We start from the raw sequence: 19,762 nt of genomic DNA, 5'->3' as shown, positions 1-19,762 counted from the left end.
TACATGCAACTCTATAATTTGAAGCAATGTGAAAACAAAAAACAGGTGAGGTCTCGGGTAACTCAACCTTCAAACCTAAAATCAGTAGACATGTATACTGCATTGTACAAAACGGGGCAGCTGCACCCAAGTTACTTCCTCAGAAGCGAACCAGATATGCACTAGTTTTCACAACCAGGCCAGGGCACTGTATGCAACATCATGTGGCCAGGGACTGTGCTTCCAGTTTAACAGCATGGAGAACTGGAGGCCAGTAAAGTGGCTGGTACCCCAGCCTTTTACATTTACTACTAAAAAATACAGGTTTTGGACTTTTTTGCTAATCAAAAGGTTGGGATTGTATCATTTCCATCTCATAGCAACATTACGATGACTGGGACAGGTGAGGGGGCAATTCTCCTTGCTCAGAAGACTCCTCCAGATTTTGCCTCATCCTACTTCAGGATGTAACAAACTCATCTACAAGTACCTGGTCTCTTCCCCAGACCATAGAGGAAACACTGAACAGAAAGTTTGTAGACACTACTGTAGCAAACAATGTAGAAAGCCAGCAACAATATTCCTAGTTCTGTCTTCTGAGCAGCATTTGAATTGTATGTAGTAAATAAAGACCAAGGCCACACCCTAAATGAAAGCAAAATATTGAACAGTTTTCATTATGAGTGCTGTTTCCAGAGAAATGAACAGTCTGTAATTATATAATTAACAATTACGATTGTCTAAATAATCTTACTGCAGAATTGGAGTGAGCCAAGTTACACGATCAATCTCAGATTCAGCATTTCTAGTTTTTGCAGTACTTACACAAAGTAGTATTTGAACTAGGCTCAGTATAATACATTCTGTATTGAGAAGTGATATCACACAGTGCAGAAAAAGAAATAAACATTAAACTTCTAACCATACAAGAAATGCATTACATAAAGGTCTCTAGGAAACGCAGTCTAATCCAGCTGAACCCACACAGGCTACAGGCACAGCCAACACATCCACACTCAGCAGCCAGCCCAAACTGTCTGCAAGAGCATGCAATCCCAACCGTACGTAAACAGAAGCATGAAATTCAGCTGACAGCTTAAACATTCCTTGTGTGACATCCACATGTGTCCTACATAGGGACATACCCCCACCCCCCAGATTGATGTGTTTTTTTTTTTATTCAAGTACTGTACAGCCTAATGAAGTACATGTAAACTTTCTAAAGGCATCAGAGAAACTTCTTTCAAAACCTTGCCAGAAAAAAACCCCAAAACACTCTCCCCAAAACAAATAGTTTTCAAGTCCAGTACTTACCACACCAGGCAGTTAACTGTGAAACATTATAGAATTTTGAGTACAACCAAAACTCAAATGTACACTTACTAAAAAATAATTGGAAAAAAATTCACACTGGAATGTTTGAATCGCTGCACTGGAAGCTCCCTTATTTCAAATACACAGAAGCTCAGAGTGCTCTGATAAATACCAGTATTTCAGCCTGCACTGAAATTTAGGAAGCCACTTGACATATGTTATGTTAAAGCAGTAATGGTTTTTACAAGTAAACATTTCACTGTGTGCCTTATGCATGGATTCTTTTTGTTGCACGCCCCTTCAACAATCATCTGAAGACAACAAATTTTTTAGTCTTACGGTTTCCACTTCAGAATGGACAAACCCCAACTTTTCTTTCAGATAAAGCCAGCTATTCCCCCAGGCAATGACATTACCCCTGAACCATCCAGACAGGTGCTGAAACCAACTCGCAGGGCTTGCAAAACAGAAAGTCACTTCCCACTCAGTTAAAACCTGTCTGTAGCCTGTTGGACTCCTCAGAGCAACTGGATGCTCCAATAGTTTTGGCAATACATGTTCCCATTTGCACTGGGTTAGCCAGAACAAGATTAGACCACATTCCTGTTAGCCAGCTATGGCCCTGGTAATCTGTACTTATGTAACTTCAAGTACAAAGGCAGAAGTTTATCTCCATGTCTGAATGCAGCCTGCTTTGCAAAACCACCTGCAGGGAAAAGAGCAGCTCAAAAGAGCAGATCTCCAAACAACGGCAGCCTGCTGAAGAGAGAGTTCAAGGTCACTGCCTTGATACTCAATAGCCAGACAAACATTTTTGAGATGATTTCCACTATCAAGCATTCGTGGCAGCTAGTCTCTACTGCAGCAGGGAAACTCCTAGCTGCTAGATGGAAACTTCTGTGAGACAAGGTCTTTATTGCAGTAAGATCCCGGCGATAGAATACATCCGTCTGGGCAAATGCAACTGGCTTGCAGTCACAAGAAAACCACTTGCACCTTCAAGCAGCTCAGTGGTGTGTTTGCACATCACCACGTAAAACAGGTAAAGCAGGAAAAGAAGTTATTCCTTTTCATTTATTGAGAAAGAAGAATTAAAACTATGTTAAGATGTTTTGAAAGCGTTCAAGAATGGTTTTAACAAGAATTAGGGGGAGCCCTCCAACTTTTGGAAGTTGATCAGCCCTCCCACCGCAGAACAGGTGCCTGGGAGTTATCAACCCTAGTAATCTCTTGAACAGAAAGTTAACCAATAATATTAGAATAGGATCTATCAAACCCTAATAACCTAATCTGTAAGCTTATAAGCAAAAAACTTCTATAAACGTTTATGTGTCTAAAAGATGATTGAACAGTTTTTCTTCTTCCCAGCTGGTTATACAGTGGGGTTACAGTATACAGCTCTTTCGTCACAAACCTTTCTCTCCAGGAATTTCTGAAAATAGTATGAAAAAGATACTTTGGTTCCAGTTAAACCTAGAACTACCATCTTTCAAAACAATTACTTTAGAGAGGCTTTTCTTGGTTTAGAAGCCAGAGCATTGTGTTACGAGCTCTGAATCAGTCTCACATACATTCTCTCAAACACTTGTCACTCAGGACAGCTTTGGGAGCCTAGGCAAATAAACCAGCATGCCTCAGTTTCCCTGAGTAGAGAGAACTAGCAAATATATTACAGGGATTTTAAAGAGTTAATTAGGTAGTGCTGTGTGCACCACAGCTTCACTGTTTCAGCCAGTCTCCAGTAACATCTAATTAACAAATCTCTGATGAGCTGTTTCTTAGAGAGCTCAGCGATGGTGCTCCACGCAAATCATCTTTAATATGCCAGCCATGCAGCTATGATGCCCCTGCTGCCCCTGGGGTGAGGGTATACCATGATTCTTCTGGCTGGCTTTAAGCTGTCATTCATGCCTCCCCCTCCCCCAGTAAAAGTTTGTTTACTAAACTTTGGAGCATTTGGTACAAAGCAAAAAACAGCAAGCTACATCAAAGCCTCCCTATTATCACTCCCTAGTGAACTGTGAAAATATAAATTCAAAGCTGACAAGCTAGTTAGACTTTTAACTAAAATCTGAGCGCAATTAACTTTAACCATGCCACTCCGCTACTGTACTTCTGGCACCAACTTTGAGAAGTGGCCCAAATTCTTCTGAGGAACAGAAAGACCATTTATCTCCTATATTTATTCAGGGCAAACCTCCTCCTTCCTGTCAAGCGGGGAATGCAGCGTTGCTGACTGTGACTGGCAGTGATAAAGGAGCTGGTATGATTTTCAAATGAGTAGCATGTCCCGCTTTCCCAAACGTTAGAGAAAAACAAATAATATGCCCTCCTAAGTAAGACCCGGGTACTGACTCAGAGACGCACACCAGGGAAAACGTGCCTTTAAATTACTGGACATAAAAAGCTACTGCCTTAAAGAAGAGCTTTCTGCTTGGATCTCCTAAATAAAATATTTTTATTTGCAGAAGTTGATTAAGGAAAGTGATTCAGAAAAAGCGAGAGAAGGATCATGTGTCTATGGTAAAGTTGGGACATGGCATTAATTTACAGAATAATTTGTATACACGTGGTTCCTTCCAAGGTTCCTTGAGGTTCTACGCACATTCTGTGCACTGAATCATTTCAGTAGTACCAAATCTGTAAGACAGAAACTGTCACAAACTGTAACACCTTACCTAAGCACCCATATGGAAAGGAAAATAATATAAAGCTTTTCTATATTTGCAATATATGTATATAAACCAAGACTGTTGACCAAAGCTCAAACCATTCCTAATATTTGTATTTGGTGGAAGCTTTAAACCTGGAGGCAAAAATCATCATATTCAATGGAGAGAGGTGACCCTCAAACGCACAGGTCATACCTTAAGTGGGTTAAATGGCCCTTCACTGGTGCTTTTCTCTTACCCAGCTTCTTAGATGTTACATCACTACATTTAACCTTTCCGCCAGGACTAATCTCCCTCTACTTTAGGCAACTAGCTTAACTCTGAAACAATTGGAGAATATTGTCTTGAATCGATCATTATCAGCAAATCTCCACAGCAACAAGATATTCTGAAGGACAAAACAAGAAAGCTAAGTGGGTACCTCTTGCACGACACCCTTATGATGATTGTGTGTCAGGGCCCTTAAGTGATATTAAACACCATGACTCTCCTTTGAGAGCAATCTCATGTTTTCTTTCAAGGACTTCAGACCCAGGAGGAAAGATAATTTTCCTACCAGTCTGACAATACACACACAGGTTCCAGAAAAATTGGTTACTAATTAGGACAAAAGAGTTTTGCAGCTTTCATTTCAAAACTTTTAACCATAAAAGGAAAACTTCTTGGAAAAATAAGTACAAAAGGTACTTTACAGATGTCATGGCAAAATTCTACTATTTTCTTGCCTGACATCAACTCAGGATAATTTTTTCCAGTTACCCACCTTGCACACTTTCTCTGAGAGTGCTCATTCCCATCCCTTCAGCCACCCTCACCACATTCCCATGCTCTTTGTTTCAAGAACACCACATGTATTTTTTGACCTTGCTCCACAATGGTCTGGGCTCAGCGCTAGCCCAAGGGTTTTGACAGGTGAACGCTGGCAAATCTTGCAGTTAAAGATGTCAGCCAACCCAGCTCTGCACATCTCTGCTGCAGGTTACTGTCATCCCTATATAGCAAAATCGGCACTGAAGAACATCTGCATGTAAATCAGTCAACCTAGTGCAAAGCCACCTTGCTGGTACATTAAGCCCAGGAGCCACGCCATATACTACCGGCTGAGGCATACGTATGCCATGTTTCTTCAGCTGGCTGCAGCAGGGCAGGGTCCTCAGAACAGACGTATCTGACCTCCCCCTAAATTTATCCAAGCTCTTCTGTGTTCAGGTGAAGAGCATTTTGTTCCACTAATACTTACAGGAAAGAAAGAACCTTCAAGACTAAACGAACTTTAATTCTCTGATCTGAACATTATCTGCAATAGCCCTGCAAAGCTCTAGATATTATCAAGCCTGTGGAGGTCCAGACCGCATCTGAGACCAGACCGGCTCTACAAATCACAGCCCGAGTTCTGCCATCCAGGGACAGCTCTGTGGGTTAAAGCAGAGGGGCAGCATCACCACTACACTGGAAGATTCCCAGAAAGCAAGTATAAGCCAGGACTGGGCATGAAGCCCTTTATTGTTATCAGTGTTTTTGTAAAGTCAGTTGCCAGGAGTGACAAACCTCTGTTTTCTAGTAGCAAGTGTTAAAATCAGAACACCCAGACTTTTGTTGCTGAAGAGCAGGGGCTATACTGATGGGCGTCTCTTGGAGACACCCATTTCCCTACGACAATGGAGGAAAAAGGAACAGGCCATATTTTGTGCTTTTGGATGCGATCCATTGTAGTTGCTACACACAGCATTCCTTTGCCATTTAGTAACTGAGAAACACTAGGCTTATTAAAAAGGGAAAAAAAAAAAAAAAAAAAAGCAACCAACCAACCCCGGAGTGCTCTGGTTGGTAAGCACTGGTCAGAGGAGGTCTGCTGTGATAAATGGATGTCAGAGAACCAGCAGCCCAAATGATACATTAAGTACTAGCTGTCAAAACAAGGGCTGCTACTTCACTTGACCAGAAGCAACCATTTATACAAACACTCCTGCAGGTAGATACTTCCTTCACTTCTTGCTTGACCTCAGCTTTCCAAGATTCACAAATCTGCTGGGTTACATACCCTCGCCCTCAGTTGGGCAAGCAACGTGATGCTCTGGAGCACACTCCCCCCTCCCATCTGGATTTTATGTGAACAGCCTTGCTTTTGCAAGGATTTCAGAAAAGCCCGAGACAGTCACGCTTCAGGAATCTCTAAAAGTTTAATTAAGTTACAACGTCCTAAAACCACAATATAGCTTTTATAGGCAGTATGGCTGTAAAGTTCAAAAGGTAAACAGGTAAGCACATACAGCACACTTCAAACAGCAATTCCAGTTCTCCAGAAATAACCATCAGGATAAACTGAACATGTAAGATACAGTTTGCACTTAAACATACTCACCCAAATATTTCAATGCACTTCATGAAGAACTAACACTAAACACTACCACAAGGCTAACAGCACCTACACAGACTATGTGAATCACTTCCAGATTTAGTGATTGTGAAATTGGGATGCAGAGAAGTAGCTTGACCCAAGGCTGCGTAGCCTGTGAGTAGGACAGTGGTGAAAGCAAACCAACGAGCCCTGATTACAGGCTGGCTGTGCCCCACTCCTGGGATCCACTGCAGGGTGATGTCCTCTACAGACAAATCACCTACTCAAACCCAAAGAGGCTGGGAGAGAGGAGTTTAAAAGCAGCAATTAATAGAAGGCTTAACAAGGCATAAATAGGTTAAAATAGGGACATTTTGCCTTCTAACTTCTTAGTGTCCAAGTTGCAACAAAAAACTTCCTCTTCCAGTTGCTTGCTGACGTGTGAGATTACACAATTTTCTCTCATCACCTCAAAGTTTGGCCCAGCATTCTCACTGCTTTTAAGATGAAATGTAAATGAATGCCTAAGCTTTCAGCATTAGCACAGTCACAGATATTAAGAGGCTGAAATTAGGTCACTTTGGCCAACACTGAATTGCTCCCCACAGAACATTCATTCTTCAATTCGGGAAGAGAAACATTTTTAGGTAGAAGCAAACTTGAGAACTGGATAACCCGACAGTCATGTGTTTCATTATATCACTGCCCCAGATTCAAGCTGAGTAGCACCAAAAGGTTTATATAAGCAGACTATTATGGTGGTCTTCATGGAACAATTTGAGTTTTGAACCGATGCCATTACTGGACAGATTGAGAACATAGAAAAGGAAGATATTTAGTAAACTTAATAACCCACTGGGCTCAATGTGTTGTTTACGAACTGATTAAGGCCCTGATACCGGGATGAGCTGAGCCAGGCAAGTAAATAAAGATTTGAAGCTCTAAGATAATTTGAGAATTGTTAGAGGAAACAGCTTTTGCTTGAATGTGACAGCAAGGGCATATAGAGTTAGTACCCCTGACAGGCAGTATATCAAAACAGAATTCAGGAAGTTGTCTTTGCTGCTTGCTATGACACTTTTCACACCAAATTTCTTAGTGTCTTAATACATCAGTACTTGCAGAGAAATTCCACATCTACTCCTATCCAGAGGACTTCACAGTTATTTTACTGAATACCAGCTAAACCTAGGAAGTGTTCCAGGCACCTTGAAATGTTTGGTATAGACTAAGGTGCTTTTTGAATACAGTTAAAGAGTTAAAGCAGTAGATGAGAAGTGGTGAAGATCAACAAAAACCTCCCGCATAATTACTTACACTGCTCCCCTTTTTCCCCAAGAAATCTATGAACCATATTCATATTAATGAGACATCAAACAAATATATATACACAAAGGGTTACCTGAAATAATAAATAACCAAAATTGGATTTTTTTCCCCCCTTGTTCTAAGGGTTTTATTCCTTTATAAGATATAGTGGTCTAATGAGTAATAATAAAAAAGCACCTGCAAGCTTGCACTTGATCGCAACAAGCTGTTTGTAGTAAATTCCTATTTCTCTAACTGCAAATATTCATTGCAAAACACACAACTTGACTATTTGAAATGAATTTTTTTTAGACATTTTCCAAAGAAAATTGATTGTATTTTCTGTGAACTAGAAAGCATTTCCTAATTAGCGTTAGCCTTTGACTAACTCACTGCACTACAGTAACATTCTTCTACTCCCAAGCTTACAGAAATTTATTTGTAAAAAAGTACTGAGAATAAATAATTTTCTTTCAAGTACTGAAGTACCGAGTGACATTTCAATTCTTCAATATTCTGGAAAACAGGATTTTTGGGGCAGACAGTATTTTTGATCTTCTCTTCATTTGTTACAAAACAACCTGTAACACCCAGGTGACACAAGATCTGGTTAGCATGAGCTGGGCTCGATTCTGCTGCTGTCAACAACACGTCCCAGAAGTCTGAAGAAATCATCTCATGGTGAGAACAGAGCAATTTAAAACAAACCCCAGCAGAATAGAAAAAATAAGAACTAAGTTATGAGAACCCTTCAAGCCTGTGAATAGCCACCATTCCTGCCCTCTGTCCCCTCTACCAGCCACAGTCAAAATCCCTGGTCTCACCCCTTTCATGGGAGCTTAAACTGCAGTGTAAGGGCCATCCAACAAAGTACAGTGCTTAACTTCAGCTGAGGTAAGTGTGAGCTGGTCACAAAAACAGCCTGGGTGATTCTGGATCCTGAGGGATAGAAGCATTTTCTACCAGCAGGTTAAAACTCATCTATGCAGAACCTTCTAGAGGTCCATCGCAGACTACAACAAACTTCCACAGAAATTAATTATCATAGACAGCATCATCTTCTGCTCCAAAGCCAGAGCACACTTCAACTTGTCTTCACTAATACCCACCGGGTTCATATTACTGAGAGCCTGCCAAATCAAAACACTTCAATGCACAACCAGTTTCCCCCAAGGAGAGAAAGAACAAACTACGCACAACAGACAGACGTCACATCCCTTAATCTAGTGCAGGGAAGAGTTCAGACACTGTTATGTGCACGGAAGTTTCAGAACCTGTAAGTACAGTACTCAAACACTTTCCAAATCAGCAAAACTCAGGCTTGCTTGAGCTGCCCTTCACTGCCTTTTCTGTTGCTTGTTCAGCTGTAAAGACCCTTGCTTCCTCCAAAATTGGACAAAAGTCATCCTTAACACTAAATCTGAGGTCCTTCCCCTCCAAGTATTCTGTGATAAAGAAGAGTAAGCCATCACCATGAAGACACTGGCAACTGACTTATCGTTTTAAAGATAATGCTAAAGCAAACAGAGCACGGAAGGTTCCTACTATCCCACTGTACAATCGTGTTCTCCACCATACTCTTCCTCTTTTCTTAACTCAGGGATAGAGGCAGTTATTAGGAGCTGCTCAAATTAATGACATCGGTCAGCAGGTCAAATTTGCCTATATGCATATGACAATACTACCATTATTCAAAGGAAACACACTGGGACTGATGATAGTTTGCAGAGTGAAGCTGTAGATGTAGGGAAAAACATAGGCAATGGATGTCTTGACCTTATTACTTTGAGAAAACTCAAACGAACCTAAATTGACTTCCAATTGCCAAACTTTTCAAACATGTCAGGCAGCTAAGTGAGGTCAGAGAGAGGAGGGAGTATCTCATACACTCTAGTTACCCTGATGGGTAAGTTCACCATTAAGTCACATTCCAGCGCTAGGTATTTATCCTGACTGGAGAGGAAAAAAAGCAAATGCTCACAGCTGAAGAAAGAACAGTTCAGTAGAGAACTCAAAATACTGGATTGGAAGTGGAAAAGCTTGTTTCTTTGATTTTAAGCACTTTCTCAGGCAGAGTCATTTATTTTTCTCCAGCTTCTGGTTTGCTTAACCCATCTGAACCAACTAGCAGTTCCATCGTCAGTTTGATGAGCCAAAATCCGATGACACCCCTAGAGAAAGGTTAGACATCCTTTAATAACTATAAGTCAGCAAAAATAAAGACTGTGCTACGAACATCCAGTCCTTCTGCAGGCTGTTTGAGTGGATCCAGCAGCCTTCTTAGAGAGTAATAAAAGGTATTCTATTCCCTGATTTCTGAGAGAGAACACATGCTGCTATTTTCCTCTCATGCCCAGCAGTATTATTCGCGCAAGATACCAATCCCAAATGGCATCTCACACTGCCCCTACTCCTTGACACAGAGGATTAAGTTTCTTCATGCAAAGGACCATAATCTTGGCTCTGTGCTACACCAGCAAATGGCAAGAGCATGCAGCATATTCGTGCACCCGGACGCCAGGGAAAGCAGGGCAGGTAGCAGCCTGTGGGATCAACTCGTCAAGGACATGCCCACCTGGCTTTAAAATCAACAGGAAGCCACCTGCTTAGTTCACACTTCCATATACAAATCCTGTTATGATAGGATCAAAAAATGTAGTTTTCCTTGTTTTGAACCACTGCACTGGATTTTTTTTTTTTAAAAAAAAGAAAGCTCTTTGATCAGACAAATATTTTTAAAAGGAAAAACAAAACAAAGCTGTCCTAAAAAGCGCAGGCCCATGACAAGGGCTGTTTGGGAGGAAGGGATTATACATGACAAAAATAAGGTTAACTTTATTCCTTAGTAGCCAAGTGCATAATCTTAGGTACCGATATGTTACTTTCTCACAGTACACACACAGTTAAAAAAAAAAAAGCACAATAAGGATTTGTTTTGTGCACCCACTGCACCCAGTTAAGCAGCTATGCCAAACATTGTTGTTCTATGGTTCCTTACTTGACTACACTGCTTTAACCCTATTTACACACTTAACATTTAAGAGTGGTTCTGGATCACATTTTTATGCAATTTAATTTAGAGGCCCCCCCCCCCCCCCTTTTTTTTTAAATCTATTTCAAACTCTCAGTGAAGAATCCCACTGGGGAACCTTCTTTTCAGGATAAGATGTTATAAGTATACAAATGACAAGTTTCAGCATATAGATGCCAAAACCTAGTACTAACTAAATTGGGTAAGACAAAGACTTTTACCAACACAGATCTGCATCTTACTTTATATATTTTCCCCAATTATTTTATTTGGCCCACTTACGGATGTCAATTTTGTTCATGCAGTGCCCAAGGACTGGATACGACCCATTGAACAGTCTCAGTATATTTAAATGACAAAAAGCTATGAGCTGTTCTGATTAGAGACCCACTCAATCTCAACGCAAAGCCATGACAATGACTTCCCGCCTCCCCTCTGGGAAGAAAAAACCCTTGAGGGGCTTTTTTGTGATTCGGAAAACAGAAGAATACAATTGGAACAAAGTTCTGTTTGGGCTTTTCCTCTTGAAAACTTCCACAACCTAAAAGCTCCCACAATGCAAAAAGCAAGGGCAGCAAAAATACACCTCCAAAAATGCAGTGCAGCTTTCACACAAAGTGTAGTTAAAAAATGACTAAGTTTTCTTGATATATGAATTTGTGGGTAAACCATTTATCAATGACCTGTTTACCTGTGCAGCAGAGTCCCTCAAGCCGAGGGCCATGTCATTCCCCTTTGACTGATTAATTAGCCAATCAAGAGGTATTTTTCACTGTGAGGCATGATGGTTTATTCCAGCTAATGCATGGTCTCTAATGGTAACACATTAAAGCCAACTCGGCTCTTTAAGCCTATCGAAGTGACCAAAAGGGAAGGAGAGAAGATAAATCAAAAGATCTCCCCCAACCCCCCACCCCCAGGTTTTGTCTCTGTTCCTAACAACCCCCCCAAGGAACCAGAGCTAGAGGCAAGACTCTTCTCCAAGAAAGAGAGAAGAAAAAACACCATTTCTTCCAGATCGGATGTCGCCTCCTCTCCCTCTCTGCTGATATCTGAACAGCAATAATTTATCTTCAGTTGATTAACAAGGTGCTTATAGAATAGGCAACAAAACATCAATACTTTGCTCTTCCTCCTTTTATCAAAAGCACTACTAGGACACCATGCTGGGTAAAGTAATTTTTACCGGTGCTCCTGGAACGCTCTCATCTCCATGGAGAACTATTAAAAATATGGCTCAAATTAACACCTTGAGCCTAATTCATTGTTTTCCTGACTTGCTATATATGGTGTTACAAGTTACAAGCTCAAAGCAACGGGGTTTTAGATCCACTTTATGCTACTGTGCTGTCAGAGCATTTGCTCTACCTGTTCCACTTGTGTACACTGAAGATGCATTTAGCCCTTCAGCTGTATTGTCATGCTGTCCTCCTTGTGAATTTGTGTCACCAACCTGTCCTGGCTCCCCCTCATGCGTGAGTAAAGGCCTTGTACTGCTAACTGCTGGTGGAATCTGGTTTTGGAGCTTTTTCACTCCCCCCCTCTTCTTTTTTTATGGAAATGATCCTTCTGGCTGTTAAGAGTCCATGGTACACTGCAGAGCAAAACTAGAGAGGCTGAAAAAGTAGCTGCAGTATTACAGATGTCATAAAAAGCCCTTGCTAATGATAAGTTTAATACATTTCACTCAAATGGTCACAAAGAAAAAGAACAGATGAACACGCAAACCTAATGACATCCTTTAACAGAGATGCTGCAGAACACAGCAAGCTCCCATCAAAGTCAAAGAGAACTAAGCCACTGTAAGCTGAGTGTTACCATTTTTTAATGAGTCTAAAAATCTGTAGTAAAACATGCTGGTCAAAGCAGCAGCGAACTATAAGCTTACAGAAATCTTTCTAATCAGCAGCAGGTTCCTGGAGATATCAAATATGTGAAATTGCCATTATATTGTCTTGCACACTTTGCCATTAGGTCACCAGTCTCTTCCCACTAACCAACTTTCAAAGAAAAATTAACAAAATGTAGTCTTCACAAGAACTGAATAGGTCAAGAGGGTTAAGCAGTAACCGTGCGCTTACAAGAAAACAGCTTTTGCACTGAAACAGGACATATACAGAATAGAACATCTTGGACAGGAAGCACCTCACTGTCAGGTGTCCTCTATGATCACTGAAGAGGCACATACCTCTAGGAAGGGTTTAGCTTCATACATCTTTACCATCTCGGGAGACAGCAAACGCATCTGTTTGGGCACCTGTGCCTTATTCACTATGAAGGGAGTCAAGAGACAATGCCTAGATCTTCTACCAACAAAGTCAGGTGGGATTAAATCCCACCTTTTGTTAACTATGTTTGCATTTCTCTTCATTCTTGGTAAAATACTGTATTCAGTCTTCCCAATGGCACACAACATGCCACATACTTCTGTGCTGAAATGGTCAAGTCATATATAGGAATAAGCACTGCGCAATTCTAAATTTCAACCCCAAATCTGACAAACGCCTGGGGATAATTGTAATACCTAGGCACAAGATACTCAGTGCCTCTAAAAATGCAATTATTCTTTCTGACAATACATGTATAATAAAAAAGAAGGAAATACATTAAAGACCTTATCTCAGTGTTTTCCCACTGTATTCCTCCAGAACACACTGACAGCAATTAAAATTTCGCTCACATTTCTTAAGGAAGCGAAGTTTCCATAATCATTCTGCCCAGACACTTGTGTATATCACGCACTCCTTTCTCTCCAGCAACTTTTTAATCCAACCTAGCAGAATCTTAGAGATTTCAAAGATACTAAGGCTCTAAAATATTTTGTGAAAACAGGCATTTGGACAGAGAAGGCCAACCGATCAGTGTGCACATGGACAGCATGAGCTCATCTCCTCCAGTCACACAGAATCCAAGCACAACACAACCACAGGAAACCAAACTTCAGTACTGAAGTCACTCACATAATGACCTGTTGGGAGATGTTTTACTTAAACCAATCCATCTTTCCCCATTCTAACAGGTCTAAAAGTGTTAAATTAATTTTTTTTTTTCTTGGCATCACTTGCTAAGGAGCTGGGATTTCCCTTAGGAGACTTCCAGTGCCCTGCTGACATCACTGTGAGGAAGCCTGCTGAAGAGTAAGCTTGTGTCTTCCTTTTTCTAATTGAAGTTCTCACCCCCCAGCACCATTCTTGGCTTTTGCCTACTCTGATTACTATCCCTTCCCTTCCTCTGTTTCCCCCTCCCCCTGACCCCCAGATATTTATAGGCAGAGAGGTCATCTTTTTCTGCCTTTTTCTGAGATGAACGTATCCAGTTCCTCCACTCTCTCCTTCTAGGACATGCCCTCTAACCTTGTCGCCCATTTTACTAAATCTTTTTGGACTCTCTCCAGGTTTTTGATGTCCTTTTTCTGTTCTCCTCCTCAGTCCCAAATACCTCCTGCTAGCTGAGGTCTCCAAGGCAGAATGGTGAAAAAACCCAAGTTAATTTTTAACCAGTTTTTCTCTTCTGCAGTTTTTTGTTCCCTGACCTTGCTGAAAAAAGCAAATTAATTTATATGCCACCTCTGCAACAGAGACTTTTGTCATAGGCAAAAAAACCCAACAGACTAAACTTGGAACTCGCCTAAAAGTCACAACTGCAAAACCCCACAAACATCACTATCATAATTGGTATTTTGCAGAGAGAAAGTTGAGGTGTAGGGAATTATATCAGTTTACCCATGGTTTCAGTGAGTCCATGGCAGAGCCAGACTTTAATGGATTTTCAGTTATGTCCCTTAAGATTAGCCAGCATGCATTTCTGATAAGTGCTGGGAAATGTAAGTCAGTTGAGGAAGTTCTGCAAAATGTGTCAGAAGACAATTTCCTGATTTTAGAAAAAAAAAAAAAAAAAGTGAAAAAGCAACAGGGTGGATAGTTACATTTCTAATGACTAACATGGAAGAAATCACCACAAACTTGAGACTTTCGGACTACTTGGATTAGGTGGTTTAAGGGAACTTACGCAGGTTTACATCCAAATTACAAAAATTTGGAGGAAGCAGATTACTCATCGAATGGCCTGAGACATGGAAGTGACATGGATGCAAAACATTCAGTTTTCTATGCATCTCAAACAGAGTTATTACAAATGCGCCAGCAAGTCAGAACTACTCCCCCAGCCCCCAAAGCGAAATCAGTGCCAGAATCATGTTGTTCAGCAACCAAGTTGGGACTGTCTGTAACTCATTCCCAAATCCTCAGTCTCACTCAGGAGCATTTTCTCCAGTGATAAGGCTTCATCAGGAAACACAGCTGGATGGAGGAAGGAAATTCTGAGAAGCAAAAAAATAGTGGGGGGTTCCAGGAAGTTCAACCAGATAGGAACTAATGGAATTTGTTTTTCTGTCTCCCCAGCTCTCAGTGTTCCTAAGCAAGTGAGAAAATCAGAGGGAAAGTAGGGGCAAAAAAAGTCTGGCAGATCTTACCCTGCAAAACAGGTCCTCACTGCAGGTCTCCAGAGATCATCATAATTACAATTCAATATTTTCGATCACTTACTCTCCCTGGGAAAAACTGCAGACGTTTTCAATTTAGGTCCACTCCGAAGCCTAGCCATTGTTTTCTTCTCCCTGGTTTTTGGCCTTTTTTTTTTTTTTTTTTTTTTTAAAACAAAAGTCCACATGTAGTTTATTAAGGAGGTTTTAGCTGGACACATGATTCAGCAAAACCAATTAAAAATAGGTACTCTTATGCTTAACATTCAGGTGAATTACAGGTTGTAAGGGCCTATGATCGCTAACACAGAACCATCAAAACAATAGCTTTAACTAGTATCTCAGTCCTAGACTTCTAGAGAAACTCCTTTCAACCCTTAAGGGCAAACAGCATTTCCTTCCATACCCTTTGCAGTTCCACTCTTTTGCAATCTTTACAATCCTCTAGCCAACTCCTTCTTCCTTTGACAAGGTAGATAATCTAAATCTCAACATCCCCATTTACTGCAGTAGCGTCTGTGTGAAATGACAGAAAATACCCGTTAGCTACATCAGTCCTAGGCTACTGAGACAGTTAAAAAGCGAGTCTGAGATCAGCTCTACAGTTAAGGCAGCTAGATTAAGCTAGCACAACACATCTGCCAAAGATTACTCTACAGGTCAAGATCATAAAACGATTGCTAATGACCATACTAGAAATACTGAACACAACTAATTGGAACAGTGTCCCTGTGACATATCTGATTTGGTAAGACATCATTTATCACAGCAGCAGTTCAGAGGCCACGTATTTTTGACAAGCACTTCAGAAGAGCCAGGATTAGCTTGCTGGTCCAGAGACCATGTCACTTAGCCTTGAGCCCTTCCACTAGTTTCCATACAACCGTAAGCACAGATGGAGTTTCTTGAGTTTTGCTTTCCCCCCACCTCTTCCTAATCTACGAGAATGGTTTGGTGTAACACCAGTTAGAACCAGTGAGACCTAGTATGACAGTGCCAATGAGTATCAGTGTAATACCACTGCCAGGATCTATTGCACGTTAGGCCATTTGTAGAAATAGAAAAGCTCAAAGGCTGTGGTTTCAACAGCTCCTACAAACATGAGAAGCTCCACAACTCAGATGTAAAACCTGGTCATAATGCCATCAATGTCATACATCCTTAAACTTTTCTGTAACTTTCACGATGTCTTTGACGCCTACAGACCTGCAAATGATCACCCAACTGAGTCTGTTTACAGTGTGTTTTGTTATTCCAAAATGTTCCCATCTTCTGCTCCTTAAGTGGTGTCTTTCATCCATCCACTGAATTTTGTCACAGGCTTAAATCAGAAGCTTTAAGGGAGGGAGACAGTCAAAACTCAGCTGGACAAGGTCCTGAGCAACTTGCCATAGCTGACCCTGCTTTGAGCAGGGCAACTGACATAGAGACCTCCAGGTCTCCTCCAATCGCAGTGAACCAGTTCCTGCATCTTTCCATGAAGTCGTACCCAAGATGATTCTGATCCTGAACGGAAACAACTAGACACATGGGAAACAGAATTATGCTGAATATCTTTGTCAAATGATCAAGAGTGGAATGACAACTCTATTGCGAGCTGAGGATACACCATTCAGTCCAAATCAAACCTGTACTGGATGCTTCTCAAACTGCACCTCTGAAAAAAAGAGGAGGAATCTAATACCTCGGAAAAAGCCTTAAAGATAGGACTTCAAGCTACTGGATCAATACATAACAGGAACTTCCATATATCATCTCAGTTGCAAGTACTGCTGGGAACCTGCAATCAGATTAATTGCTAGTAGCAGTTCTGACACCTATGTAAGCACGGAAGCTGTCCTCATCTACTTGGAATGGAGACAGCAGCACACAACTCTTACTAGCGGCTGCAGGAGCTGCAATTAAGAGGGACTGCAACCTACCACAGCCTGGAGGCATACCTCAGAGCTCTGAGGGACACCAGGACTCTTCCTACATTATCTCTGCATAGGAATAGATATGAACAACTCACTTCCAGGAGAATGACAGCACTTTCCACTCCTGTAGTGCACTCTCTGCCACATCAGGGAAATGCCCAGAGCCTAGGGATTTCAAAACAGAATGCAGACAGGCACAGAGAACAGGACTGCAAGTCCTCACAGGGCAGTACCATTTGTGCCACCTTAAGGACCAGGCTCTGGAACATGATGGAAAGGGATCGTGAGAGTTCATGGGTGCAATGAAATGAAATTGCTCAGAGCTGGAGGGCCTGAGCAATGCATTTTTGTTTTGTGCAAACTCCACGGATCTCTGATCCGTGAAGAAAAGGAGGGGGGCAGGGGCAGGGTAAGCAATTGTGCTGCCTCTGGCTTTCTCTCCCTGTAGCTGCTTAGCAGCAGACGGTAGCCAGAAGATGACAATGCAGCTCCAAATTACATTACCTCCTGCCTGTATTTGCATGTAGAAATCTGGGTGCTTAACAGGGAACAGTCTGTGACTTTTTGCCAGAACCTTGAACCATTAGGTTAGTGTTCAGTGAGGGGAAAAAGGAAATCTGCACAGTGGCCATCAGCCAACCACTGCACTGGTCAAGGGATTGACAAAAGTGTGCACATACTTACAGCCGCTTCATAAACAGCCATAAAGGCACATGATCTGCAGCATCCACCAACAAAAGAACAAATGCTCTGCGAGATGAAGTCCCAGAGGCAGCAACAACACTTTCCAAACTTTAGTTTCAAAAGATGGAGGAGATGCAGAGAAAACAAACCTATTTGAGACAACTCCTGGGTGGGCAAAATCTATTCCCTTAACCATAGTGCTGATGATTTGCATTAAATCCTGGTTTGTCTTGCTTTATGTTGACCTGACAGCAGGGGAGCTAAGTAGTAGATCAAGGGGGCTCCAAGGGTGCGAGCTTACTCACAGCATTTGAGACCTCTAACCGCTCTCCCTGAACTTAAGTCCCCAAATGCTCATTTCAAGACAGTAATAAGCTACAACGGGTTCCATTGTGGCCGATGGCCTACTCCCAAGTCTTACCTTTCAAGCCAAACCTCGTGACTTGTAACAAAGGTTCATACTGTTTTTCACAGTGGCAGACAAGACAGGACAGTTCTTAATTTCAGTTTCTTCTAGCCTCCTGGTTTAATTAGCTGTAACTGTATTTTTGCAGTTTATAGAGAAGAATACTCAGAAAACAGACTTGACATTTTCCTCTTACCAATAAAGCTACCAATAACTTTCAAACCTACAGCAGATTCACTGACATTATAACACTATACGGGATAATGTCAAGATCAAACCCTTCAAACTGTTCAATTCAAGACATGCCACTGAAGTATTCTTTACTTTATAGTAAGAGTTTTTTCCAGGGGAGAATCCCCAGTGGATCGCTATTTGTTTTTCACAAGCTCCCTTATCATATAGCCTAGCATTTACACACCTACAAACCTTGTACTACTTTCACTGCTATCCAGGATCTCTTAGCACCTTCTTCCCCTACTGCTCTCCTCCAGAAGCTCACAGTGGCCTACAGTGAAGTTACAGAACAGTTTTCAAGAGTACTGCCCAACCCAGCAAGCTGTCAAAAACATACAGGATATTTCAGAATTGTCGATTTAACTTCAGGCCTTATCTTTCCCTCTAGACAAGAGACTTCAGAGAACTCAGAACCAACAGGGCAATTCTTGCAACATATTCTCTTTCGCTTTTCGAGATGTTATTTTTTTCAAAAAACCCCATTCTGGATACATTAGTCATGTCACAGTGTAAGTCTGTTACTTTATATACTGACGTAGCAGGGGTGTTCTTTGCAAGTGCAAAATGCTAATGAATTGCAAAATAAAATAAATGCTAGGACAAACCTTGATCTCATTACACAAACTTGGGGAAAAGGTCTTTTCATTAAACATTTATCACCGTTCAAGTCATCTTTGAATTCTTTGTTTGCAGCTGCTCAGCCTTTCTCAATTCTTCTGAAAATAAGGGCAGTTTGTTGAGATTGGTCAGATGCTACTGAATATCATATTTTATTTTGGATATTTATGGATCTTCCAGATCAAGCAAAATTTATCTACTTTGCAAAGTATCTTGCCTAAAAGTGTAAAATTAAAATACTGATGTTTCCTAACTCCAAAGCAGTTACATCACAATAACTCACAAAACTATGTATTAAATTCATGCGTACTTCCTGAAGGTTCAGAGCACAGCCCTCGACCTGCAGCCTTCCCATAGAAACAGGAGTAATTTCACAGGCAGAAGACCCCTTGCTTTTGATGGGCATGCAGTAATCTCATTAGCAGAAAGACATTTAAGTATGGTTTCGTTAAAGGGATGATATGCAAGGTAACAAGAGAAAGGTGAAGCCTCCTGTTTACCTGGGTTTTCATACTCTTCTGTCGCTTCCCAAATATGCAGGACAGATCATCTTCACTGCGCGAAGAGAGATCCTTACCTGAAAGGGGTAAGGAGAGAAAAAAAAGCCCACAACATTCACACCTGGTGATAACAAGTACACTCTGATAACACAAACTGTGACCCATGGAGGTAGAGAAACTGTTTCTGGAGACAAACAAAAACTCAGGAGAATGTTACAGACACTAAATGAAGGTTGAGCATGGTAGGAAATGTGTGTGTGTGTAGGGGGAAAGGCTGGTGAG

The 19,762-nt window shown here is 41.3% G+C and overlaps 1 protein-coding gene across 1 annotated transcript in view; it reads right to left on the bottom strand.

Annotated features, from left to right (window-relative positions):
* Window positions 1-19,762, bottom strand: part of PINX1 (PIN2 (TERF1) interacting telomerase inhibitor 1) — a 60,559-nt gene that overhangs the window by 26,150 nt on the left and 14,647 nt on the right. Inside the window, exon 6 of the mRNA XM_040598184.1 lies at window positions 19,481-19,557. Within this exon, the coding sequence (XP_040454118.1) occupies window positions 19,481-19,557 (77 nt within the window). The remainder of the gene's footprint in view (window positions 1-19,480; window positions 19,558-19,762) is intronic.

This window comes from Falco naumanni, chromosome 6, assembly GCF_017639655.2.
Source record: "Falco naumanni isolate bFalNau1 chromosome 6, bFalNau1.pat, whole genome shotgun sequence".
NCBI lineage: Eukaryota > Metazoa > Chordata > Aves > Falconiformes > Falconidae > Falco > Falco naumanni.
This window is presented reverse-complemented; position numbering and strand designations above follow the sequence as displayed.